The 27,513-nt window shown below is 33.2% G+C and overlaps 4 protein-coding genes across 5 annotated transcripts in view; 2 read left to right on the forward strand and 2 right to left on the reverse strand.

The window, feature by feature from the left end:
* Positions 1 to 5,024: 5,024 nt before the first annotated feature.
* On the forward strand, positions 5,025 to 6,740 carry LOC140663699 (seminal metalloprotease 1). Its single transcript, XM_072888089.1, has 5 exons — positions 5,025 to 5,257; positions 5,476 to 5,655; positions 5,879 to 6,181; positions 6,379 to 6,512; positions 6,591 to 6,740. The coding sequence occupies exons 1-5, from the start codon at positions 5,047 to 5,049 to the stop codon at positions 6,738 to 6,740; spliced, it is 978 nt and encodes a 325-aa protein (XP_072744190.1). The 5' UTR covers positions 5,025 to 5,046.
* Fu (STKc_STK36 domain-containing protein fused) lies at positions 6,660 to 10,770 on the reverse strand. Of its 2 annotated transcripts, XM_072888050.1 has the most exons (9): positions 10,183 to 10,770; positions 9,982 to 10,095; positions 9,768 to 9,913; positions 9,508 to 9,687; positions 9,283 to 9,427; positions 9,017 to 9,213; positions 7,719 to 8,914; positions 7,450 to 7,631; positions 6,660 to 7,087 (listed from the first exon to the last, which is right to left on the reverse strand). In XM_072888050.1, the coding sequence occupies exons 1-9, from the start codon at positions 10,315 to 10,317 to the stop codon at positions 7,019 to 7,021; spliced, it is 2,364 nt and encodes a 787-aa protein (XP_072744151.1). In that variant the 5' UTR covers positions 10,318 to 10,770; the 3' UTR covers positions 6,660 to 7,018. The 2 variants fall into 2 exon arrangements, with proteins under 2 accessions (XP_072744151.1, XP_072744160.1); XM_072888059.1 differs by lacking the exon at positions 10,183 to 10,770 and having other exon boundaries at positions 9,768 to 9,897.
* A 2,136-nt stretch (positions 10,771 to 12,906) lies between these two features.
* LOC140664253 (hatching enzyme 1.2-like) lies at positions 12,907 to 14,629 on the forward strand. The gene is made up of 6 exons (XM_072889264.1): positions 12,907 to 13,084; positions 13,208 to 13,360; positions 13,537 to 13,863; positions 13,937 to 14,073; positions 14,219 to 14,315; positions 14,448 to 14,629. Exons 1-6 carry the CDS (start codon positions 12,907 to 12,909, stop codon positions 14,627 to 14,629), a joined length of 1,074 nt encoding a protein of 357 aa, XP_072745365.1.
* Positions 13,757 to 27,513, reverse strand: part of LOC140663696 (U11/U12 small nuclear ribonucleoprotein 48 kDa protein) — a 58,034-nt gene continuing 44,277 nt past the window's right edge. Inside the window, exons 2-6 of the mRNA XM_072888073.1 lie at positions 16,460 to 17,053; positions 16,219 to 16,387; positions 16,077 to 16,139; positions 15,596 to 15,740; positions 13,757 to 15,473 (exon numbers count right to left, since the gene is read on the reverse strand). Of these exons, the coding sequence (XP_072744174.1) occupies positions 14,849 to 15,473; positions 15,596 to 15,740; positions 16,077 to 16,139; positions 16,219 to 16,387; positions 16,460 to 16,594 (1,137 nt within the window). The 5' untranslated portion in view covers positions 16,595 to 17,053 and the 3' untranslated portion in view covers positions 13,757 to 14,848. The remainder of the gene's footprint in view (positions 15,474 to 15,595; positions 15,741 to 16,076; positions 16,140 to 16,218; positions 16,388 to 16,459; positions 17,054 to 27,513) is intronic.

The raw sequence follows: 27,513 nt of genomic DNA on the forward strand, positions 1-27,513 counted from the left end.
ACGTATTTGTTATATCGTATTAATATAGAAACGCATGTATAAAATATATAATGAATACCAATTTAAAAATTAATTGTTAACTCTTGAAAATGTTAAAATAATATTAATAAAGTGAATATTATCGTGAAAATATAATTTCCCTTGTTTTAACTTCTCGTAAGCAATCGGCGCTAATCTGGAAATTTGAATGATCTAAACAGGAAAAAAGCAAGTGTCAAATCAAAACTTGTATACTCATATAAACGCGTGCATTGTTTCATATATACGCAACAATTTATAATCTTCTTAGAAGAATCAAAAAATCTTAAATTTCAACAATATTATAATCTTATTTCAATATTACAATTGTCAGTTCAAGAATAAAATAATTATTTTAACTCTAAGAAAATTATAATCTTTGATTTAAACATGTGTTATTTTCTCTATCCAACATTTTTCCTCTCCACTCAAGAAAATTATTCTTAAATAACAAAAATATATTTTTCTTGAGTGAATTATATAAAATGTCTTTATCCAAGAAAATTTTCTTTATTTAACGCAATATAATCTTATTTCAAGATTTACATTTTAAAACTAAAGATATTGTCAAAGTAAGAATATTCTTTTTTGTGTGTATGTACGTTAAAATCTAACAGCACTCAAAAAAAATATTTTGCTAACGTAGATAAATTTCTAGATGTCTCAATTAAAATTTATTGCTACTTTTTATATCTGTTAGAATATTGCTTGTCACGTATAGAATTTCTAGTATAGCAATATTCTAGCAATACCTCTAGAAAATTTAGATCCCATTGCCAAATATTAATCACAAATATAATTGTCTTTGATAATAGGCCTTAAAGATAGGGCATCACAGAAAAATTTTCCGTCTAAATTACACTAATAGTACAGATATAAATTTTGTCTCTGTCATTTAAATTGATTAAGTGTAAAATATATGCAGTATCAGAGTATTTGCTAATAATTTATCTATGGCAGTTAATTTTTTACATCTAGAAAATTTTTTGTATAAATTGCAAGATCATTTTTTTGTGAGTTTTGTAGCATTTACTTCCCTAAAAACAATGTTTCGTATATCGTATTGTATTTGCATTTCGATTATTAAAAACAGCGGGGTAAGTGCTCTTATAGCAGGAAAGAGATCGCGGTTCAATGACCATGCGGCTACACGTGGAGTAGCATGTGCATTCGTAAAAGATTTTGCACCAAGAGAACGATCGTTAATGACTATCGCCTCGACTCTGTTCGCGCGCCGGGAGCAAGGAACTGCTAATGCGACCACGGCAATCGTTAGAAATCTCTCACGTTTCTTGCGCCACGGCCGGCATTCGCCTGGCCTAATCGCTCGTTAGACAAGTCACGTGGTGCCACAACACCACGCTGAATTCGCGCCCTGTACACAATGACTCCGACGAACCGACCGAGAACCGAGAACCCAACGAGACGATAACGTTCCTCTCGTGGAGATACGTTCGTTTGCACTCGTTTGCGCGAATGTCTCGATCTTTGCTCTTTTAGCCTTCGTAGAATTATGTTCCTTCTCCCGTCATTCTACAGAGAACAAATTGTTCCAATCTAATGGGTACTCAAGTCTAATACTGATGCAGTTTTGATAAAGTTCTCGATCTTTCATAATCATCAAACTAATACACATAAAATGTTTATTAATAAAAACTAGACGTGATTTATTAACATATCTAGACTCTATTAAAATCTGAAACAGTACGCGTAAGACGAGTTTCTTCTCCCAGTGATGAGAATATTTAATGAGAAAAAACTCGTTGAGAAGACGAGATTTGAATATCTTTCTTTTTATCTTTAATTTAATGACAAGACAGTTTTTAGTAGAGTCTCTAACGGAATTTATTATTTAGTTGGCCATATTCGTAATGTATAGATACTGATTAATTTACGAGTATTATATAATTATGCACATTAATTGTGTCCCATGTGCTTACATTCGCAGACATCTCATGACACGCGACTTATTGATTTTTTTCCGTTTCATATTTTTGCAAGTATTTTGCAGTTGAACCATACAATCTTTCTCAGCTATGTAAAAGAAATAAAATACTTTTCTTCGTATTACAAAGAAATTTAATCACTGAATGCAAACGCACCAGATATTATTAATGCACACACACACACACACACACACACACACACACACACACACACACACACACACACACACACACACACACACACACACACACACACACACCAAATAAATTAATGTAAACATACTTATTTGTTAGTCTCAGCAATATAATAAATAAAATAGAAAGTATAATATAGAAGATTGTAAGTAGTCCTGCATAAAATTACAAATTTCCAAACATTTATCTGCATTTTAATTACCGTTAGACTATCAATCGGCTACTGTGTATAAATTTTATCACCGACAAGAATTAATGACTTGATTCGCGTCAAAGATTGTAATTTGGAAGATATCTCGTAAAAAAATTTCTTAATTAAAGATTTTAGAAGAAAAGGAGAGAGAAAATGAAGGAGAGCAAAATGAGCGAGATAAAACCAAGCATCGGGCAAGCATCTCGTTCGATAAGATCGCGACGAGATAATACAATTTGTGGAAAGAAGTAAAAAAAAAAAGGAGAAGAAAAGCCATAAACCATCGTTAGACGCTCATAAAACGCGAGTACCCCGTAACGAACGTGTAAGAATCATTCCTGCTCGCTTGCGGTTCCAAGAAGTCCGGTTAGAATTTAGGCTACGAGGAGCTCCTACCCGAATCTGGAACGCCTCGGTCGTTGGCCTTGCCTTCGATTCCCTGCCTTCGAGATTTTCGGCCGCGACTCTGTCGTATACCGGCGTGGTTGTACATCCATATGTTAAAACGGAGCTTTTATCTAACGAACGTCTAGACCGGTTCGAGCCGAATGTGCTGATGGTCGCGAATCACGCGACGTCGCCGACAATTTTGTCCCAAACCCGTGGAACGTACGGAAAGGAAAAGACGAGATCTAAATGGTGCCTGCTTAAAAGAGGGGGTAAGAAATTTTAATTATTTAAAGTGTGTCTAACTATATAGATGATATATCATATAGACTCATTTTCGTTCGCTTGCCACATATTAAAGATAAATAAAATTAACATAAAGTGACAAGCTCGCTAATTTGTGTGAATACAGATTATATTAACTAATAATAATATATGAGAATTTTTTCAGATGGCACAAAATAAGAAATAGAAAAAACAAATATAGCATATAAATATATAAGATATCTTCATTTTACTTTTTGTATTTAGTGGATCTCGTCTATCACTCTGGATCTTATTGATCTAATTTGGAGATTTCATTCAACATTTCAAGAAACTAATGTTAAAGGCATTTTTAAATTAAATGTATGATAATATCACGATCATTATACAAATTAGTTACTTGAAAATTTACAATTGGTAAGAAAAATTGATATATTCTCCTACCGATCTTTTGAACGTCAAGTAATTTTTCAAATTATAACTAGCTATTGATTTGCATCAAAACTATTGATAAAAGAGAAAATTGAATTCATCGCCAAATAATTTTTTTTGAAAATTTAGCTTCCTGTAATCACTTATAAATTAATGGCTATAAGACTGTATCTTATGAGTATCATTAATTTTCCCCTTACATATCGATATGTCATTCTAATTCTCGTTATTCTAACTTGCGATAAGATGGTTATTGAAATGCATTTCGCAATCGTCATCAACACTGCTTGTGTATCGCGAATTTGACGCGGTGAGCGAAGTCGCTACCGTTAATTTCGCGCGATTATAATTGCACGCCTTTTTTTCTCGCCTCGTACATGCCCGGGCCCGGGTGAAGACGGAGGTTGAGGGGACGAAGCTCTCGGGTGCGGCGGAGACGGAGGAGGTCCGGAGGGAAAGGCACGAAACGCACGATTCGAAGATAATATACCGATGTACTGAATTACGCGGCCGGCTACCGAATCATTTTGACCCACATCCATGGATCGTCGTCGCCTCGAGGCGACGGGATGCCGGAGATCCGATCAGGCACCTTCTTCTTGGCGCTCCTTTATCGAATCTACCGTGTTGCTCATTTTCAGACCAGCGATAAATAATGCGCTGTGAGCGATGAAAAAAAAAAAAGAGCCAGAGAAATGTCATATTTTTTGTTACCAATCAGCAACGAAGGATATTCTATGACAAATGTATATTGACAAAGAGTAAAAGTTTTATATGTAGAAGACATGCAAAATGACAATTTCAAATGTCAAAAATATTTGTTATTCTACACGTCAGAATCTGTGTATTGTACCTTTACATTTTTTAAATATATATCTGAAATCTTTAGCGAGAAAATTTAGTTGTATGTTTAAAAAAGAGATTTAATTATCAATTACAAATTATAATAAATTAAGCAAATTCACAAAACATATTTTCCAATGTAATCTGTTATATTACAGATAAATTTTAATTTGAGACATTTTTATTTGCAATTAAAATATCTAATTAAAAAATTTGTGGTTAAGAAATAATCTCTACAAAAAGAAATATTTTACATTTTATCATATACACCGAAGAGTAAAGCGCGGCAAAACTTAATTTGTATTTATTTCGTGTACAAGAAACTTCCTTTATGTAAATGTATGGTCTTGATGTACATCACACAATAACGTGCGGTGATAATTCTACTGAACTTGTCACCGGAACCCATTTTCTGATTGCTATTAGGTCGCAACGAAAAGATAAGTCGTGCGATTTATATTCAGGCTATGTCCGCGATTATAATTTTCGACCTAAATAGTTTCAAAACGAAAGAGCTTGAGTGAAACATAGCGATGATAATTGATGTTATTAATTAACCGCCGAAAGCAACATTAATTTAATGCAAAGCAAATTGAATTAAAAGAGTATCGATGAAAGATGTTACATTTCAGAGGACACTTACTAAACATCCTTTACTTAGCACAAATTCACGAGATAAAAACTATGTATTTGCATATCTAGTATCTAAAAATTCTGTTAAGTAAATATACGGTGGATAAGGGTTACTTATATAAGGAGGGAAACACAATGCCTTGTGTTAGACTAACGATAAGTGGGGCTCTCCTACAGAACAAAAGTGCAATAATGGTTCCACTGCAAATCATTTTATCGTTCGTAGCAATCGGCATCAGTTTAGGACTGCCAGGAAAGAGTCATCGTGGATCTCATGGTCACTCTATACCGCCTAAGCCACGATTCGATGGAGTTTTCGACAATAACTACAATCACGACATAATTGGTAATTAAATTAATTGTACTTTCAATTAATTAATAATTCTAATTAATCTAATTGCTCTTCCAATTTTGGGACAAATTTATATAAATGTACAATTTGAAATAAAAATACATTTTGTTTGAATTACTTTGCCATAGTATAGCCATAATCGTAAAAATGTTGAATAGCGCTTTATTAAAATTTTTTGTTACACTCATTATACTCATTTTTTTCTCGCGTAGCCAATAATGTAAAATATTGGAGCCCGAATGATCTACAAAATGTTTGGGAATTGAGTGGTTTATACGAGGGTGATATAATGATCCATCCGGATAGTCCATTATGGAAAAATGGTCTCTTAGACGCTACAGCGCGATGGCCCGGTGGTGTTGTGCCTTTTTTTATACAAGAAGATGATTTTGGTGATTTTTTACATAACTATACAATTTAGCAAGTAAAACAGTATAGCAAGCCCAAATTTTTAATTAATTAAAGATATATCCTATATCTATTACATTTCTGTTTACAATCAGCTTCGCTTAAACTCGGATTAAAATTAATTGTCAAAATCAATGATAGCAATGATTCATTGCTATTGATATGTACTGGAATATTCAATTTTGTATGTAAGAATCAAATTCATAGATCGAGATCAAATCGAACTGATCAAAGGGGCTATGCAGGAATATCACGAGAAAACTTGTTTGCGTTTTCGACCTTACAAAGATACTGACGAGGATTATGTGACGATACGAGGGAAAAACTCGGGTTGCTGGTCCTTGGTAGGTCGTCACGGTCATGGACAGGTGTTGAATCTACAAAATCCAGGATGCGTTCATCATGGTGTTGTCGTGCACGAGCTCATGCACGCCTTGGGCTTTTACCATCAACAGAGCGCCGCGGACCGAGACGAGTGGGTCACTATACATTGGGACAACATTAAATTGGGTATTATTTGCCAATAATATTAATATTTTTAAAATATCTTTTCTTCTGTACATTCATTTTTCTCTGTAATAATCTTTTGCATTTAAAGACTAAGATTTTTTAATATATGTAGTATATACTATTTACTCAGTTCTATCTGTATATCAAAATTAAAATAAAAAAATTACTTGAATCGAATTTTATGAACTCTTTTGCAGGTAAAGAACATAATTTCAACAAGTATGACAATCGCACTGTCACCGATTACGGCATAAGCTATGATTACAAGAGTGTCATGCACTACAGTTCCCATGCGTTCTCCAGGAATGGAGAACCTACCATTACGCCCAAGGTAATAACCGTGTGGCACACTCGCTATACACATTTCTATTGATTTTGGTTTGCTCTCAATGTTTATATCATTTCGCAGAAAGAGAAGGTAAAACTTGGTCAGCGACACGGACTCAGCGAAAAGGACGTAGCCAAAGTGCAAGCAATGTATAATGAGCAATGTGGCGATCGTAAGTCGAAAGAAAGTGAGTCTTCTGAAGAGATTTTTTTCGATTGGCTATTCGATTAAGAGAGAATTCACATGTTTTATAAATCACATTCTCTAGAATATATAATATCAAAATATAAAGCACAATATACAAGTACATTTCCACATTCTTAATTACAATACATGTTTATTATAAAAATATCATAAATATATTTTATTTCTGAAGTCTAACTATAAATCTGTCCATGAATAAAATATGTATTTGATCTTGATGTATTATAAGATCTTATACATATATTAAACAACAATAGCATTAAAATTGATTCCTAAAGCAATTTTTTTATTTGATCTTGAGGCACTTAATTGGCAGGATTTTTTTGATTGTAATATGTTAGTTGTTTCAATTCATTTACAGCATCCTCTGCAGCCTAGAATAATATTTATGATATATTATATAAAATTATTATATAAAAATTATATAAATATATATATATATATGTAATACATTATATAAAAATTATTTATAAAGCTCTAAATAAAAATTAATAACCACGAGATAGGCCACAAGAGTCAAGAACAAACATTTAATTGTTTTGGTCCATCTTCGAACCATCTTCTTCAAGAACGAAACATTTAATTAAATGTGTTGTTTGTTTAAAAAGAACGTGAGTTTTTATTTACGCTTCTACAGCCTGTACTTGGCTCTTATAGTCTATATCTTGGTGTTATTAGATATTATTTAAAATTAAAATTTTAAAGAATATATTATCTGCATTAGTAATTTACTTACATGTCGTACTTGTTCATCTTCATCCTCGGTTAAACTTTCGATAAGATTTCTTAATGACCTATCCCATACTTGTTGTAGTGCTCGACAGCAAAATCTACCCATCAATCTGATCATAGTACATGTTCTTGCTCGTAAAATAGCTTGTCGATGATTGAGAAGTTTGTTGAGCTGCTCCAAAACTCCTTGATTAAAAATAAAATACAATTTGACACATATATAACTTAAAATTATAACACATTGTAAAAAAAAATAATCTACAATTGACTTACCAGAGGGCTTTGCACGTAGTACGACTTGTTCCACAAGTTCAGCATTCTCAGGTTGAGAACGTAGAATATTATTTAAAATCGCAACGAGATCTGCAACAACTCTTGCTTTCCTTTTCTCCAAAGCTAGCAATTGCTGTAGAAGTGACATTCCATTTACAATATAAATAGCATCGCAAAACTGCATGAGAAATTGATCCTCGATATACACCAATCTACAAAGCACCAGCATCGCACATTCAAGGGCTTCAAGTTCATCCGCGGATAAAGAAGACGCCGATTTTGTTCCCGCATTGGCTAAATCTGCCGTATTTGATTCACTGTCGGAACGTTCTGACATTAATAGTTTTATAGCATAAACGAGATTCGGTACCACTCTTACATCTAAGTAAACTCGTTCAATCTTCTTCAAATTTTCTTTGCTAATTGACACGGTGAACGGCAAAGATAATAAGCAAGCTACATATTCGACGACTCGACAACCGGCTGCCGGATTTCTTAAAGGGGAAACGAACACGGAAATACAATTTTGTTGCAATAACGAGTCAATTTCGCCCTCCATGACTTCTTCCATTGATCTTTGTAAAAATGCAATCCATTCTTCGTTTTCGATAGGTCTTTCTACTGCCCTCAGATCCCAATCTGGCAATCTTGTTTGCTTTTTACTCAATTTTCTCTCGCCGAATTCTTGTTCGTAATCAATACTCAAGCAGCTCTGCTTGCAATCACCATCACCGTGTACAATTTGATTCACATGTGAAGCTTTTTCGATTTGTTGTCCTACATTGACACCATCACCCTGGGCATTAGTATGATGCATTTCTCTATTCAACTGTTGTATAGAATAGTTATCACCCGTTTGCGTTTGAACAGGTTTTGAGCGATCCTCTAGTAATGGGAAATTATGATGTACATTTGCACTATGCGGACAATCATTTTGACATATTGCATGATCTGCAGCTAACAGATCGCTTCTTAGAGACGCCCTAAGACTAAGATTTCCTAAGAGTACGTCAATGCTAGCGCTGGAATCAGTACCGCTTGGTTCGCTACGACGTAATGCTTGGCAGTGAGTTATCCCATGTTGACAGTAAGTAAAAGATATTGGATAACCTGGTTGTGAGAAGCATGTTCGATGACGATATTCGTGATGTTTTCTTTCCTGATCTTGCATTTTTTGGATTGCTTTCTCCACAACTCTGAAAAAAGTGTAATTAAATAAATAAAAAATTCTATATATTTATATATGTACATACAATGTACGTAATTATTTTTAAATAAATACAAAGAATTAACAATACTTGGATTGATTTGCAGAACGCAGATTTGCCAGATTATGCAACTGCTGTTGCTTTGCTATCGCTTGACTTGCAGACAATGGATTTGTGAAAGGAGTAGGTGCGGTACCACTTACTATTATAATTCGATCTTTGACAAATGGGTGTTCGAGAAGAGCAGGCCAGGTTAATCGTTGAGAAGGATCTTTTTGCAATAAACCCTAAAATTGAAATTATAACAGTTATATTACACATTAATATATACATTACTTAATACAAATATTACTTACTTGTAAAAAGCTTTTGCAATTTGGAGAAATAAAATCTGGCCACTTTATTGCTTCAAATCTGATCAACTTAATTAAGTGCAGTATCGAGTAGGTTTGAAAAGGAGGCGTACCCACTACCAATTCATAAACTATACAGCCTAAAGACCTAGAGAAATTATACAATTCATTTATTATATAAATAAGATAAATAAAGTATACCTAATAGTTGTATGGCTATATATTTACCATAAATCAGCATTGTGATCGTAAGGACATTCCTCTATAAGTTCTGGTGCCATATATAACGGTGTTCCTTTGATTGAAGTAAGTACATGTGTACCGGTGCTCATGCTACGAGCAAATCCAAAATCACATAGCTTGGCAACACCGTTTGCTTCCAAGAGAACATTTTGAGGTTTAAGATCTCTAATAATATTAACATAATTGTTATATCGTTTCATATATTACAGCCTGTCATTTCTGTCTTTTAACAATCAAATACAAACCTGTGCATCACTCGATTTGAATGCAGATAATAAAGCGCAGATACCAAATCACATGCTATTACTTGTGTCCTTTCCTCGGATAATTTGCCTTCCTTGCTCAATATTTCAGAGAGTTCCTTATCTGCGTATTCTGTTACAACCACGATCTAAATCAAATATTCCACAAAATAGAAATATGTGTTTCATTCATAAGCTCAACTTCACTTTAACGTACCTCATTTTCTGTTTCAAACGAGTCAATCATTTGTACAATATTTGGATGATGTAAATGACGTTGAATCTCACATTCTTGACGCAAACTCTTTAGCTCTTTAAATGATCTACCACACTATGGAGTAAATATATTGGTGTATTAGTCACATGAAAACAAAAGTTATTTATATCTTTCTTGGTCCAAATACACAGGTCGACATACCTTTCTTATCATTTTAAAAGCTACGATTTCACCATCCGAACGTTTTTTAGCTTTATACACTTGTCCAAAAGATCCCCCTCCGATATGCTTCAAAATCTCGTATTTTTTCATTTTGAAACTTTCGTATTTCTTCATCTTGACAGCTTTTAAATTATAAATGTAAAAAAAATATTCTTTTGTACTAGCAATATGCGCATGCGATAAAATAAAAACCGCTCGACACGTTATAGACAATTAAATACAAAAGCATCAATTTGTAGATTAGATGTAGAGCAGTAAGTTTTTGTTAAAATTTGAATTATGCTCAAATTTGAGAAAGTTTTTACAGCACCGAGTGATGGGTTTTTTCTTCTTTTCAAAAAGTGGTTTTCCAATTTGAAAAAAATTATTCAGCATATATATTTTAAGATCTTTTACTTTCAATACTTGTTCATCTTATTTTTCACGTCTTTGTAATAAATATATAAACAATCCTAAACATTTTTTAATTTCTTTTCTCTCAATCAACAAGCTCGAAAACAAAGATTATATTGTTATACGATTACGCACACTAACGCTCACTTAACATTGTTGAGACAGGAAGAAATAGCAAGCCAAGTCGAGTATGGTTGGTAACTGAAGAAGACTCTGATGATATAACAGAGAAGAGACAAATTACGCGGGTAAGAAGGAATATCTTATCTGATCTCTCTCTTATCGTGCGTATACATATATATACATGTCCACATAAGTATAAAATATTTGAATAATAATAAATTGTAATATGATAAATTATACTGCATTACAGGTGAAGAGCAAATTAAAATAAACTAAATACTAAATAATTAACATCGCTATTTAATATAATAATAATTAGTAAAATTAAATAAAAATAATTTTTTTTTTTCGTAAAAATATGAGACTGCTATAGTAAATCCTACATAAATACACGTTACATTCTGAAATGTTTTTAAAATATCATAAAAGTATTATTAAACATATATTCTAGGAATATTTCACTAATTGTAAATTATGTATTCTGCGCTATTGCAATGTATATTCGAGTTTTCATATATTTGAGATATTATTTTATTAATGTATAGGCATATAAGTAGTATATTAGTATGTATATTAGTAGGTATATAAATAATGAACAATTTTTCATTCATTCCAAAAATTTTAAATAATCTGTTTTTATATATTATACAGATTTATAAATATATTTAATATATATCCAAATTTCCTGCTCAAAAAATTATATCAGAAATTAATGGTTCCTGTACACAGCATCATTTTGTAAGATTTTACTTTTATGGAAAAGCGAAAAGTCGATTTGCTATAACGTTAATTTCTTTATTGCGCGTAACGTATTGTACGCAAAAATCACACACATTGTGGTTCTATATATTTAAATCTAATCTATTTAAATAGATATTACACTTTTTTCTACTTTATATGCATTTGTGGAAGAAACTTGAATGCGAATAAGATTTGTTTTTTTTTTTTTTTTACTAAACTGGCTGCACTAGTTCAGAGTTTATCTTTTTCTTTCTGCATTGAAAGGAGAAAGATAAAACTAGTGCAATTAAAAAGAACAGATCTGTAGTCACGAGATAGATACATGTCACAGAACGGTAAAATTCTAATGTGCTCTCTGAGATTGAACAGTCATAAATCTTTTGTAATTGATTTGTGCCAGAAAAATAATTCTTTCGATAAGATATTTGCTTTTGCATAATAATTTCTATCACCGCAACAAATATTAATTATACGGTGTTAAAATGTCTGTCGAGAGTAAGAAATAAAATTATGAAACGCTTTTGTTATATGCAGCGTGTTATAACTTTTTCGTACGATTAAAATATATGTTTATAAGAATGTTTGTAAGGAAATAAAATTGTTACGACAAAAACATAAGATCAATTATTTTTAAGTAATTATTAATAGAAATCTAAATAAGATATAAAAAATATTACTTTTATTTCGAAGATTTGAAAAATTATCTTTCACAAACACAAATCAAATATTATCTCCCAATATCAAATATTCTCAGTAAGAGTTGTCATCGCAGAGTGATAGCATATATTCGAGCAAATATTCACAATAAGACATTCGTCTAATTAAATGTTTTACAAATACACATGACATGACGAAATATTGATAATAAAAATTGACAATGAGTATAATCTCTTGAATGCAGTTTCTTGATTTCTATCGCTATGTTAAATTATTGCAGATTTGCTCGATTTCTATCAATTTACTGACACGTTGTTGACAAACTTTGTTATATTTCTGCCGACACTATTGCATATATAATAAATCTTATAATATTATATAGTATACGAGTCTGTAGCTTTTCTGCTTCTAAACCTTGCAGACATTTTGCAAAATTGATTTTTGACAGACTGTTGTCTGGATTATTTTAATATAATTCCATTGGACAAAAACTGTTTTAAAAAAAATTATATTAGCCATATAAAAATTAATTGAACAAAAGTTTTATCAGCAATTATTGTAACTTTAATAATCTCCATTTCTTAATAACAATAGTTTTTCAATTTAATTCGCTGGCAATGACGCCTCGAATGTTATTATTGAAGATTACCGTTGAAAAAAGTTTCTAGTACATTGTGATTCTTGTTATTCTATTATATTGATTTATGAACTATGCCTGACCAATGTTAATTTTATTGTATCCAGCAATCACAAGCGTGTCAGTCTATGTCTGTAATTCGTCTGAAAAAGATGCAGAAAGCTCAATATCTGCGTGGCTCTTGGTTCCCTTATTTGACATTGGTACTTTTATTAGGAGACTGGCTTGTCACGGATGTTAACGCACAGTTTCTCGATTCTTGGAAAAAGCCGATGTTATTACCATCAAAAGTAACACAAACAAAGAGAACTCCTGTCATTAATTATAGATGTAAGTGAAAAAGTTCATTCATTATAATTATGTCCAAATAATATATACAAGCGTGTTTAAAAGATGTGAAAACAAAGTCTAAAAACATCACAATATTTTATGACAATAATATTTTATATACAGTTGACAGGTGGTCTCAATACGATAATCCCGAAGAAGGTAGACAACGAGAAGGAGATATACATGTCTCACGGCAGTTGAGAAAAACTATTACGATGGATAAAACTTTATTATGGCCCAATGGTGTCATCAATTACTACGTTCATTCCTCCATAGGTGATAGACATTTTTCTGACAATTTTAAACAATGTAGAAATAATAGTAGTGAAATATACAATTGCATATATAATAAAAAAATTTTTTACACATATGTTTCAATTTAAAATCAAACAATAAACATATGTTGAAAAAAAAACTATCTCTAAACATAGGGCTTACATTATCTGTTTCAGTGAACGAACCAACGAAATTGACTATTCTAGATAATGCACTTGAAATTATAATGTCAAAGACTTGCATTAAATTCGTACGCATTCAAGAATATGAACAACTTCCGGTAAACAATTGGGTCAACATTACGGGTCATCGGAAGGGTTGTTTCTCCGATTTAGGACGTAACGCGTATGGACCTACAACCCTGAATTTAGACGTGGACTTGTGCTTCCGCACAATTGGACACACGATACACGAAATGCTGCACACCTTAGGTGCATATCACGAACACATGAGACCGGATCGCGACAAATACATCACTATATTATGGAAAAATATAAAAAAAGGTAACGAAACTGCTTCCCCTAACATGCAATTAACGTTGAATTTAAACTGTGAGATTAACAAGTTTTGTTTCAGGAAATGCATTCAATTTTAAGATTCTGAGTGCAAATATTGTAACCGATTATGGATTACCGTATGATTACGATAGCATAATGCACTATTCGATGACTGCATTCTCTATAAATAAAACAGCTCCAACAATAATACCTACGGTAATTATGCGACAAATTTTTATAAATATCCGAAAGATGTTTTAAAATTATGTTAATATTTATATCTAATTTGTTACATCAAATATAATATAATATTATTCAAAAGATTTTTATTCAATTAACGATAAAATTTTATTTTTTATAGAGTTCTCCCGTAGAAATTGGCCAAAGGAGTCACATATCTTATTATGATATACAGAAATTGTTAATCTCTTACAATTGCAGTTCCAGTGACACTAAAAATTCAATAACAAAAATATTCAATAATAATAATAAAAAATTCGAGAAATTTACCAATTCTCCAAAATTACGACGACATAATAAATCTATGTTTAAAATAGAAATAAAACCACAAACACGAATGTTTACTATAGATAATTTCAAATCAGATAAATTAAAACAAAACAAGTATGCTAAATCTGAAAGATCAACGGATAGATTTGATCAAGGATCTAGCTCTGTGCACTTTATTCAGCCTGATAATTATCCTGTACCCCTAAATCCAATATATTTATATATAAATTTTCATTTTTATTTTTATAAAAAAAATATTTGATAAAATAAACTAAATGGAATTTTCAATTGCAATTATAATTAAAAAAATATATTTAATCGACAATAATGGAAAGTGACATTTCAAGTGTAAACAATATTTATGCTATTCATGCAACAAGATTTATTTCAAGATTATTATAAATATATTCGATTCACATGCACAAAATTTTCTAAATAAATAATACTACTTTGTTATTTGTTCATTTTTAAAATTAGTTTATCAATAATCTCTATTTTTCTTTTTTCGGTTATAATCACTATGTTTCGAATGTCTTTCAGATGATTTGTCACGATCCTGAGATTTATGTTTTTTTTTATGATGTCTATCTTTATGTCTATCTTTGCTTCGATGTTTATTTTTTTTATGTGATTTCCGATCCTTCGAATGAGATGATTTTACGTGTTCAGTACGCCTATGTTTTCTATATGGTTCATCTGAATATTTTTCCTGCCTGTCATGGTTTCGATAATTTTTTTCCTCTAAACGTTCCCTTTTTAAATCATTTCTCTTGCTATTGTAGTGATCGTTTCTTTCTTTAGAATGTAAATCATCATAATTTCGCGAAGAAGAATGAAATACTTTATATAAACGTTCCGTCCTGTCTTGCGTCGTCTCGTGATTTGAATCGTCTTGTTCGATACTTTGAACGTGATCCGAATTATTTTGCTCAAACATGTAATCTGTATATATTTCCATTTGTTGATTAATTAATTCTCTGAGTATTTCAACATGAGATTTCTTATTTGTATGAACACCTCTATATTTTGCTCTACGTCTTTTCAAATTACGTTCTTGGGCCAATAACTCCAGAAAAGATAATTCTTTGCCTTCTTTCTCTTGTTTCCTAAAAATAAATTTAAAATTTATATTTATAAATATTTATACACACACACCCATACACACACACATGTATATATATGTGTAAATTATAAATTATAAATATTAAATATAATTTATTAAACTTACAAATTGCCAATGCCTGCAATGTCCTGTCCAATGTCCGGTTTTGCAGTATTAGAGATGACATAATCATACAGTGCTTTTCTTTCATCGCTGGTAAAATCTGTGAGAAGTCTATCAGATGTACGTGGTATTAACCGCTCACCTATACCTATTATCAAGTGTCAAGAATTCATATTTTTTGAAATTATAAAACAATTAAAACATCTGTGCTAAAATAAGCTGCTTTTATGCAATTTTAAAATAATAGCTGCAATTCTTATCAATTATATTACTAGATAGAAAAATGACACAAATATATTTCAAATTACAAATATTACAATATATCCATTTTAATTGTTTTTTATATGACTAAATATTGAGTAAAGGATATGTAAAAGGATATATTGATTCCACACCAAGTATAACACTCATAACTTGCTGCAAAAAATTTCATTGTCATTTGAAATTTATAAAAATGCATATACTTTTTTATGTATCTACTAACCAGTTTGCATTGCTGGATTCTGTTCTTTAGCCTTCCTTAGAATTTCATTTTGCAATCTTTCATCTACAACAAACATTTTATGATATAGTACAAGACATTATTTCTAAAAGATAAAGCATTCATTCTGTGAACAATTGTTTACCAAATTTTATACTGAATGGTGAATCTGTTGATAAAGTTGGCTCCGATAATGGGACATCCAATTTTCCATAGCCTTCAGTTTTCCATTGACAAGAGATAAGATGATCATTGAGAGATCCTTCAGTTAATTGGTGCGATGGATCATATGGACATGTGAAATGTTCCTTGTTCTGTAAATGTTACATTAGTTAAGTCATGGTGGTGGATATTTTTATGATAGCAATTTAATTACATATACGTACAATATTTGCCATTGTGTTCTCCATTGTCCAGCCAAAAGTGCCAATGATATTGGTGATTTCTTTGTTTACTGCATCAGTGAAATTCCTTAGCCTCTTTAATTGGTCTTTTCGAGAATCACTTATATTTTTGGACATATTTATCTTGATTTTGATCGTTTATTTTACACAGTAATTTAAATTAATGTCAAGTACTTTGATATTTTTCATTGAATGCAATATATGTTTCTTGATTTATGTTGGATTTCGATTAACTTGAACGCCAAATTACAGACAAAACCGGTCGAAATAAATTAGATTATGATTAGGTTATGATCATTGTTCAAATATATATTTATGTAAACATATGTAGTGAATTTAAGAAGACGCTATTAGCGTGAAAAGTGTCGTTCCATCTTTGTTACTTACTGAAAGTTGAACCAGGACAAAGCATGCTAATAGCGTCTCTTCAAACAGCCATGTCTGTTCTTCTTAACAGAAGGTGCAGTTCTGAAACCTATGTATTTATGCGCAGACGCGAATATTGTATAGATGATGACATCTATTGGTTGACAGATGGCATCAATTGGCTGGTACGAGGTTTTTCCGGTCGGTATTCTGAAAATTAATTAGGATCAATATGTTTCTCTTGTAATTAATAAAATTATATATCACAGATGTAGTAAAATCAGTAAATATATACTCACACAAGCGCTGTTATAAATTTCCTATAGATTTTTAATGATTAAACAAATTAGATAATAAGAAAAAAAGAGAGAGATGATAAAATATATATATTATGTATGTTTAAAGATTTTTCTATTCTTTATTTTCTATTAGAGAAATAGTTGCGCGTGATTTTTATAAAAGATATAAAAAAATTTTTCTTTTTATTTTTTTATTTTTTTCAAAATGTTCGATATATTTATTTATGTCAAATATAAAAATAATAAAAATATAGTCGATTCAAATTGGTCAACCGCTCTTTTTCCCTTATGTCTATTTTGTTTTACGTAAAGACTTTTGTCTTACATTCGATACAATCATGCAAAATATTTTTTATTGCGTCTCTCAAAATATAAATATGCAACGTTCTTTTTATTTTTATGTACATATCTTACATTCTTTAATAATGTATTATTTCTTATTCATATTCTGTATACATACAGTACTTTAATGGCTACAATTTTAAATGTTAATTCCTCTTCATAAATGTTTTAATATTCTTTCGCATATCAAGTAACTGTAATAAGAATCGCTATAATGGATACAAATAAATGGAATTACAGCAACTTTAACGTAACTATATCTGCTATTTTCTTCATCTGTGTAAGGATCTTTTCGAAATGTCCCAAAAAGGTTGTTTGCATCCCAACAAGTGGAATAGCAAAAAAAAAATCAACGCAAAAACGGGAGAAACGTTGAGCGAATAGCGTGCAAACATTGCAATTCCCACGAATTCACGCTGCTTCGAGTCAATAGCGGCAGCCTTAATTAAAGTCAAATTATGCAAAGAAACGTATCTGCAAACGAATACTGTCATTTCGAATGCTTACTATCGAAAGAACCGGATTCGGTTTTAACGTGGCCTCCTGGAAAGTGTTCATTAAATCCGTTATAATATGAGCGCGTAGCCTTCTTTCGATTTATTTTTTGATGAGTCGAGTAAATGTTTGATACATATTTATCGCAGTAAATTAATTAATTAATTCACCGCAAAATTATAGTTTTATTATCCATATTTGACAATACTTGTGAGAAAAACAAATATGCTTGTTAGAAAATCAAAAAATGTCAATTATTGATACATTAATTAAAACAGTCATTGAGGTACGACACTTTTCTCGACGATAAATCGAGCGCGACCGCGAGTATTCCCGACTTCTCTTCGAAGAGAAGAAAAGAAGAATCACTAGCTGCCGTGAATCAAAACGACAGCTACAAAAGGCAAGACAAAGTGCCTTTTCGCCGTGAGAGAACCAAATTCGCGTGCGAATCGCGTGGATGTTTCCGTCGGCGTCTCCGATGAGGACAGAGGGGAAAGGGACAAGAGTGAGAGCGGGTAGAAGGAAGATGGAATGAGTGAAAGAGCGAGATAGAGTGAGTCGCGGAAGAGAGCCGCGGGGAAACGAGAGAGAGAGAGAGAGAGAGAGAGAGAGAGAGAGAGAGAGAGAGAGAGAAAGAGACGAGAGAGAGCGAAATGGCTCTCGACTGCCGCTACCAGACAAAGAAGCCCGTCAAGCACGATGATGGACGCCTTCATGAACGACCCTACGGAGCCCCGTACATCACTTTTATTACCGCCGTCCTCATTTTCATATTTCATATTTACATTTCTAGACCGCCGTAAATCAGCGAATTTATGGGTAATTAGGCCTTTGTGCCGTGTGGACCCACACCGCGCCGAGGGCTCGGGGCTTATCGAACGATACGGAGAGCCGCCGCCGGCTTATACCGCATAGAGAGGGTGGACTTTTCCCTTTCGCATCCTCTCCTACCCCCCCCCCCCCCTTCAGGTTCGTCGACAGTGCGACTCACCGCGACGACGTCCTTTACTCCGCGGAGAAGCGAACAGAATGACTTTTCCCGACGAATTCTCTCTCCGCGCGAGGCCTTCTTCTCGCCTCTCCGGCGAAGGGATTCCAAAGTTCGTGTGCGGCGAGAAGGAGAGGTTGCGCCAAGTTTCTGCGAGTAATAAAAATCTAAGGCAGATTGGAAGGATTGTTCAATTTTATTTACCGCCATGTCCGCCGCACAAAACGTGTTAAAACTTTTACATTCTCTTCGTTAGGGTGTGCGCTTCGTAGTTATCTATCGCATCCTGCGTCATGTACTTCAAAGATTTGCTCGCGGCGAATTATTTCAAGCATGAGATTGATCGTGCATAAACAAATTCATTTTATGTTCATTCAGCGAATTAATAAGACAAAAAACCAAACGATGTGTACATTTCAATAAAAAAAATCTGCACATGATCTAACTTGTATAAAAATAACTTTTAAAGCTTCTAGACTTTATATACACTCAAAAAAATGATCTTGCAACTTGAACAAAAATTTTCTAGATGTAAAAAATTAACTGAAACGGATAAATTATTAGCAAATACTCTGATAGTGCATATATATTTTGCACTTAATCAATTTAAATGACAGAGACGGAATTTATATCTGTACTATTAGTATAATTTAGACGGAAAATTTTTCTGCGATGCCTATCTTTAAGGCCTATTGTCAAGAACAAATATATTTGTCATTAATATTTGGCAAGAGGATTTAAATTTTCTAAAGGTATTGCTAAAATATTGCTGCTATAAATTCTATGCGTGACAAAGAATATTCTAACAGATACAAAAAGATAAATTTTAATTGAGACATTTAGAAATCTATCTACATTAGCAAAATATTTTTTTGAATGTACAGAACTTTTCTTTGATGAACTGTTTTCAATCTTTTATAATGATTACTAATTCGTTCAAAAAAATTCTAAAAATTATCATATACATGTACGTATGCGCTTTGAAAATTGAAATTATACCAAATTATTATCTAATTTCCAAATAAAATAAATAAATTTATTCAAATTCATTATAATTTTATAAGAAATCCTATTTCTCGGCAAATTATTGTACATGTTCGTACAACACATACCTATTCTGCTCCGAATAATATACACGATCGCGATTGAAACTTAATTTTCGCGGGTCATACTTATTTGCAGCAGCAGACCGGATCTTATGACGGTTTCAAGAAAGGCATCGGAAGTTGATGTCGATGAACGGCAGCTATTTCGAGTTCCTCAGCGTTGCTCGAGAAGAAGGCACTGATGTTGTTAGCAGCGAGCTACGAGCCGTTGAGCGTATTACGGCCTCATAAAGGTCTCCGTTAATATTTAATAGTGCGTTTTAATGGTGCACGCAGGTGCGAGTACATCGTGTCATCTACTTTCCGCCCTTCGCGTGCATCCTAAGTATCTGTTAATGACGGCTTACAACGAAATGGCGACGTTCCCTCTCCTTCGGATGTTCTTTCTCGTTGACTCGCTACATTGATGCAGAAGTTTGCCGTTGCGATTCGGTTGTTGTAGCATTACGATCCTTCTTAAATTATGGCTTTATGGTTTTGGCGAAAATCGTGTCGTTGCGGAAATGGCAATTTTTATTCTCTCTCAACCTTCTTATATTTATGTAATCTACATTTATTATTATTAATGCAAGTGACACAGAATTATATTTATTATTTAATGCAAGTGGCACAGAATTATTCTATTTAAATGATAGTGAATATAGTTTTAAGATTAATTGTTAAACAGTGAAATAAAATTACTGGCATGGTTGCGAGACAGGGAACATTTTTAGAAAATCTTATTAATCTCTGTTAAACGTTTGATAAAAAAATAAACCTGACTAAAATTAAAGAGCATAAATATCTAATTGATGTAAGATCAATATGTTTTAATTAACTTTTGTAGGTCACATTTTTTTGTTCTGTTTTTAGTTACACATAGATCACATGTGTCATAATGTCTTTGTCGCAGTTTTAGCTATCTCAAAATACTTGAAAAAATTTATGATCCTTGATATTTGTAGAAAATAATGATATATATCAAAAGTTAAAAACTAAATTTTTAACATTTTTTTTATCTCAATTACTTACACTTTATTATTAAAATATCGATAAGGTCAAAATGACGTGTATACATGTAATCTTTAAGAGTTAAGAATTAATGTCGATAAAATATTATAGTCATTAAGTATCTTAATGATCTTTTTATGATGCCCATTTATATCTTCATTTATGAATTGCGCATTAAATCTTCATAACATATTTATTACATCCAAACAATGTGTTTAATTGTGCCAAGTATTGATCAATATTGATAACTGTATGTAACAATACATCAGCATCAGAACATCCGCATTTATCGCATGCAAATTATTTGATTCGTATTGCAATATTCGGCAAACCGTCTCTAAACATTTGTTGAATGTTTATCTGGTGCATTAGCAGCTTACAGTGCATATCTAAATGCAACCACTCGCCCAGTACTTGTCAAGCCGAGATAGGTAATGCATTGTATAGATCATATGACGCGTATGACAATGTAATAATTTATATCAATGTGATAATTCCAACTGAATATGACAAAAACAAAATTTACTAAATAAATATAATGCATTTATATTATATATTTGTTTCCTGTACTTTTGACAAATAAATACGTTTGCAATTGTCTGGAAAAAGCTAAATCTTTTATATATAACTTTACATCAAAAAATTTGTTTAAAATTTAATTTTTCCAAAATTTTATTAGCGTGCAATTTTTTATTATCATGCAGTATGGTAGCCATGATAGTCACGGTAATATCTATTATAGCAGATGTAAAGCTACTAACCTACTACTAATAATATAAGTTTAAAAATAATTTCCTTGACACAAAAAAACTTTTATATCACAAACGTGACATGTGTCACGTAATCTAATAACACAGAAAAGATAATCTCACACTATGTGACTATCGTGCTGTAAGAGATTAAATTGCGTCGGTGGAATATTTGACGAATGGCCGTGTCCGTCCGGGGCCGGCCTAAATCAAGTGTATCAACGTCTCGTAGCCGTCAATGCCTTGGATAAGCTATCAGCCGAACAAACGCGTTGTCGCGACGTAATTCCGCGCGAAGCCCGAATGAATTATACGCACGATTGTCGTGCGATATAACACGTAACGAAAGCGTGATGAATAATCGGAGGTAGGACGATCGCTTCGAGTTGCTTCGCTTGACGCCTTCGCGTTCGATCGTTCCGATAGATTCGATACGCACGGCCTTTTCATTAATTCGCGCGGCCGTTTCCCGCCTGACGTATTCGTTGCTCGCGAAGAATAACAAGAACAATCAATTGTTCTTCGATGTGTTTATCGCCGTCTTGTATTTATATCCCAGCATCTCTCGCGCCGGGTATTTCATCGATCAGCACTCGCTTGTATACGAGCGTTGCGTAATAAGCCGGCCGACTAATTCGGAATCACTCGTCCCCGGCGCCCGTTTAATCCCCGCGAGCGAATTAATCTTGTCGTTTGTGCCAATCATTCTTTCCGTAATTTACGATCAATATTCTGCGATGACGTGACCGCAATCGGTTGAGTCCTACAACAACCAATTCGAAACGATTAACAGTTGATTTCTTCTTTCTATTTTCTACGAGCGAGCACGTGCTTTTTTTAATGTACATACATATGATTATGAGACATGCAGGAGGATACGAGACGATTCGTAGAAGCTCTGTTAGCCGCCGCTTCTTACGTGTATATCTTAATGAGACCCGTTTGTCGTTTAAAGTTTCCACGCTTCGTAGGGTGGCAAAAGCGGGCAAATCGGAACGGCGATTCTCTCCCTAAACCCTTTAATTAGCAGTCATAAATTGTGGCAATACAGGTTGATAATGCTTGGCGCTTGGTTAATTTATGCCTTCGAATTACACTCGCTGAACCGATCCCAAAGTTTTACATAATCGTCGTTATTCCATCGCGATAATGTCTTTCTATTAAACAACTTTTCGCGCGGGAGACGATTCCTGACTCTTTACGCCTGATGGTTTTGATATAATCGCAGTGATATATTGCGCATTTATGTAATTTATGCGATATGATACAAATCGCAAAATGTCGCAGATTTATTAGATTTCCTTTTATTTACGCGGCAATTGTTTCCCCTGAAGATTTGCGCGATGTAAAGCTTTATCCTCTTTAATAACTTTTTAATCTTCAATAATTTAACTATTCTGATAATTTACATAAGTCAAAATCAAATTTATATATACATAAAAATCAAGATTAAAAATTTGTAATTTATTTACATTTATAATTGCATTTAAAATTTATAAACAGTACTTTTAATTATTTTCAATTTTCAATTGGTATAATATTATAATTATTATAATATTATTATAATATTGACTCGATGTTTTGTCGAGATAAAGTTGACTCCAGATTGACGCAACGAATCTATTACAAAGCAAGCGCGCGCACGTGTAAATATTTAATAAAATATTGAGATTTTAAAAAGAGACATTAAAGTGAAGAAAAATTTAATACAAACAAAAAAGAGAAAGTACGAATTTTATGGATTTTGAAAATTTATTTGCATCTATCGATTGGAAATGTTATTCTTATAATATATGTTGCTGGTTATATTCATTATAAATTAAACATTAATCATCAAGAGAATCAAATCATGTAAGGATGCATTCCTAAAGAGTGGACGTAATGTGCGTATATTTACTTTAGTACCCACCTGTTGCAGTAACCCAGTTTCTTACGTACACCCAACGGAAACTTTTTAAACTTACCAAGGAGCCCTTTAAATTCCTGACCTTACATGACGTTTAAGAATGCGCAATTAACTAGGTATATATGCAGTCATAAAAATAAATGTACACGCAACTTTCTTTTCGCTAATTCGCACAACAAAATTCTAGCAACATAATTCTTACAGTTTAAATTACTTTATATTTATTTTGGAATTATATCGAGTTTGAATTAGATCGAGTCAGAGTTTACACGAGGGTGTAGGAAAATCAATATTCTTTCCTAATCATATAATCTTTTGTCGTATTTCAATATAATTAAATATTCAATCTCTTTTATGTATCCAGTTACCAAACGATTGCATGTTGCACGTGGTTTTCGGGTTATGTTTCAAGATGTCGCAACGATGCAGATGACACGCAAGGAATCGCGCGCCAAAAAGCGTGCCATGCAGTAAATATCCTTTGACAGATAGAGATTGTGAAATTTCCAATTATTTGTGTTTATTAATGTAGAGATAGTCGTAGATTTGATCGGTATATGCGCGGATATTGTGATCATTTGTACACGTGTGTGTAAGTTTTTCGCGGTATCAGCTTCAGAAATAATCAAACAAGACAAGCAGTTGTGCAAGAATTTTAGCTATGTATAGTTAAAAATAAAAATAATCTCTTTTGAATGTATGAAATATTAGAAGCAAATAGTTTTCTAATATATATATATATATATATATATTAAATATATAATCGCGTTGAATTTAAGAATATTATTCATTGAAACTTCCCAGGTAACACAAGCACACGACATTTTGACGTCAAGATATGGTCAGTTTGAACCAAATATGACGTGATGTAATGACGTAAAAATGACGGACTAATGTCACAGACCTATGACGAAATTTCAAGACGTTAAAAAGACATTACTTTATGACCATTTTAGACCTATTAGTGACGTTTTAATGACATATTTGATCACGAATCTTTTCCTCTAGCGTGAACTCGTGAAAAATGAAAAATTCATTCACAAATATTGAATTCGTTAATGAAACTTTTTACGAGTTCACGCTAGAGAAAAAGATTCATGATCAAATGTCATGAGTTATGATCAAGTGCCAAGTTATAGAGGAAATTCGTGTTAGCGCCCTGAGGTATAGAGAATTGTGAATATCAAAATTATACACAAACAATTGTTTTAATAATTTAAGATATTATAAAAAATTAAATGAGTTTTTAGTTAAAAAATAATAATACTTGGGCGATTTATAATAATGACTTAAGAATCACGATATTATGACGTTTTAAATTAGACATTATTTGGTCACGTGACGTCATTGAATCAAAAATGACCAGTTTTCGACGTGAAAATGACACGTGCTTGCTACCTGATGGTTGTGTAGTTTGTGAAGAAAAATATGCTATTTGTTAATATTACGTCACGTTTATCAGCAGTATTATATTTTGCTCGCTCAGTAAACGATATAACGTCTAATACAATAAACGATAAGCTGATTCCGCGAGAGAAGCGGGACGAAAATATCGAAGACGCTAAAGGAAGACGCGGTTTTTCCGCTCGTGGTCCGCCAATTAACTGCGTTACACATAATCTATTACCCAGTCGCGCACACGAACTAGTCCCTTCTCGCGTTTGCACGGCATGGTTGGAATAACCCGGCGAGCTCGCGCGCATAAACAAGCACGGGGCGGGAGGTACGGGTGGTGCATACGTACCCCTTCTCGAAGTGGAAACGTCGGGCCCCGATCGAACTCACGGTCCGCATTTGCATACAATCGCCGTTGCATTCGATCTCGCGCGCTCCGGCCGCGTGCATATACATCCTCCTTCTCCTCTCCTCTCCTCTTCTCTCCTCTCTTCTCTTTTCCCTCCTTCTCTTCTTTCCCTCTTAATGGCAGGCAACGCGCACACGGCTAATTCATTGTATATTTAATATCCAGGCATCTGCGCGCCGGTGCGGCCGTTTTTGCTCGACGAAAAGGAGAAAATGCGTCGAGCCAGACGCGAACGCGAGGGTTGTAAGAGAGAGAGAGAGAGAGAGAGAGAGAGAGAGAGAGAGAGAGAGAGACGAAGAGAAGGGTTGAATAGGTTGAATAGGAAGGGACGATAAAGAGAGAAAGAGAGACAGTCGCGGACATGGCGCGACGCGTCATTGCACGTGCACGTGCATTGATACCGATATTTATGCCCGCCAGTTAATCATGTCAAAGTCGTTTGATTTGTCGTTGGCTTTTATGGAGGGGAATTAAAACGTTCATTTCGCCACAGACATTCGCCAACAGTGACCGTCCTGCTGGTGCCGCTGCTACCGGCCCTATGAGTTATTCTGTCGGCAGCCTTCGGCCGAACACACGGCGGGGATGAGCTTTTTGTAAAATTAGCGTGTCTCGTTATACGCCGGAGAATCTGCATTTTTAACGCGCCGATCAAATCTCTTTTTTTTTTTTTTTTTTTTTTTTTTTTTCCGCTCTGGGGTAAAATTGGACACGCCGTTTATGGACACGTGCGATGAACTTTGTATATATTCCTCCTGTTGGTTTCAATTGACCCTTCGATTTTTAATTTTGTAAATCTCTGCGTACAAAATTTACAACACGGTCCAGGTATTTCGGATCGTACGTTTGAAAGTGAAAGACGGATAAAAATGTTCTACATATTTTAAATGAGAATCTAAATTAAAAATTTGGTTGTCGTTGCATCGATATCGGCAAACAATTTATCGATTCGCAAGTCAACTCGCGAGAGAATGTATTATTAGAGAATTCTTTTTTTTTTTTTTTTTTCCCAAGCGTCCACGATCCACGAGAGAAACACACGTCGTACCTTTATTCAATCCATTTTGCTCGGCAAAGTTCTTTCTCCTTGTCTGAAAAAAGATGGAGCGACGAGAAACGCTTTGATGAAAGGCTCACGTACGAGCAGTATCGTTGCATGGACCTTGTAATATACATAAAGCTTTATCGCCTGCCATCCGTGGAAACTTCGCTGATTGTATTGCAGGACGATAACCGTATCTGTCGCTCCCGCAATTCTCGAAGCGTACTTGATCCATCCCCGTCTTTGACTCTTCTACTTTTATCCTCCTTTCGCCCGCTTCTCTATTCTACTGGCATGCCATGAGACCGCGATTTGTAATTTGATGTTACGATAAAAATAGTATGCTCGCTTTGTCTGAAATTTATACGCATTCGTCTCGTATAGCGTATATATTTTTATTTTATTTTTACAAAAACGTGCACGGCTTTTTAAATAAGAATTTCAAAATTATTAGTTTGCGAGCTTGTAAGATTCCTTTTCATGTTTGCCTTTAGCTAGAAGCTAGAAATATGGAAAACAAACGTGATGTAATAAAATGAATAAGATCGACAAAGATATTTTGGTTACAAAGATCTTGTTAATAAGTCGAAGGTATAGAGAGTTTGCGAGGCCTGAAGCTTCTTATTCCCTCTAGTTTGCGCAACAGGAGTTGAAGCTACCCAACTAATTAATTGACGTCCCTAGTCTTTGTAGACAAGATGTCAGGCATTAAAGACGGACGCCGCGAGGCTCGCGTTTGCGTCTGCTTTCACATCTGCTGCCTTTGTCGTATAGTATAGATTATACTCTCACTGTGTAAGAGCATCTGGAATTTAGCTGGAGTAGAGAAACTAAAGACTAACATTGCCAATTCTCCTCTTTCAAAATCTTTGATCTTATGATAGTTCAACTATATATATAATAACGGATCAATTTAATTAAAGTTTCGATAAATTATATTTTCAAT

The sequence above is a fragment of the Anoplolepis gracilipes genome, chromosome 1, assembly GCF_047496725.1.
Source record: "Anoplolepis gracilipes chromosome 1, ASM4749672v1, whole genome shotgun sequence".
Taxonomy (NCBI): Eukaryota; Metazoa; Arthropoda; class Insecta; order Hymenoptera; family Formicidae; genus Anoplolepis; species Anoplolepis gracilipes.

Coding starts and splice junctions, on each gene's coding strand:
- LOC140664253 (XM_072889264.1), top strand. CDS start 12,907: ATGCAGAAAGCTCAATATCTGCGTGGCTCTTGGTTCCCTTATTTGACA. Junction 13,085..13,207: donor TCCTGTCATTAATTATAGAT/GTAAGTGAAAAA, acceptor TTTTATATACAG/TTGACAGGTGGTCTCAATAC. Junction 14,316..14,447: donor CAGTTCCAGTGACACTAAAA/ATTCAATAACAA, acceptor TGTTTACTATAG/ATAATTTCAAATCAGATAAA.
- Fu (XM_072888050.1), bottom strand. CDS start 10,317: ATGAAGAAATACGAAAGTTTCAAAATGAAAAAATACGAGATTTTGAAG. Junction 7,632..7,718: donor ACTACGTGCAAAGCCCTCTG/GTAAGTCAATTG, acceptor TTTTTAATCAAG/GAGTTTTGGAGCAGCTCAAC. Junction 7,088..7,449: donor AAGATGAACAAGTACGACAT/GTAAGTAAATTA, acceptor ATATTATTCTAG/GCTGCAGAGGATGCTGTAAA.
- LOC140663699 (XM_072888089.1), top strand. CDS start 5,047: ATGCCTTGTGTTAGACTAACGATAAGTGGGGCTCTCCTACAGAACAAA. Junction 5,656..5,878: donor TATACAAGAAGATGATTTTG/GTGATTTTTTAC, acceptor TCAAATTCATAG/ATCGAGATCAAATCGAACTG. Junction 6,182..6,378: donor TTGGGACAACATTAAATTGG/GTATTATTTGCC, acceptor ACTCTTTTGCAG/GTAAAGAACATAATTTCAAC.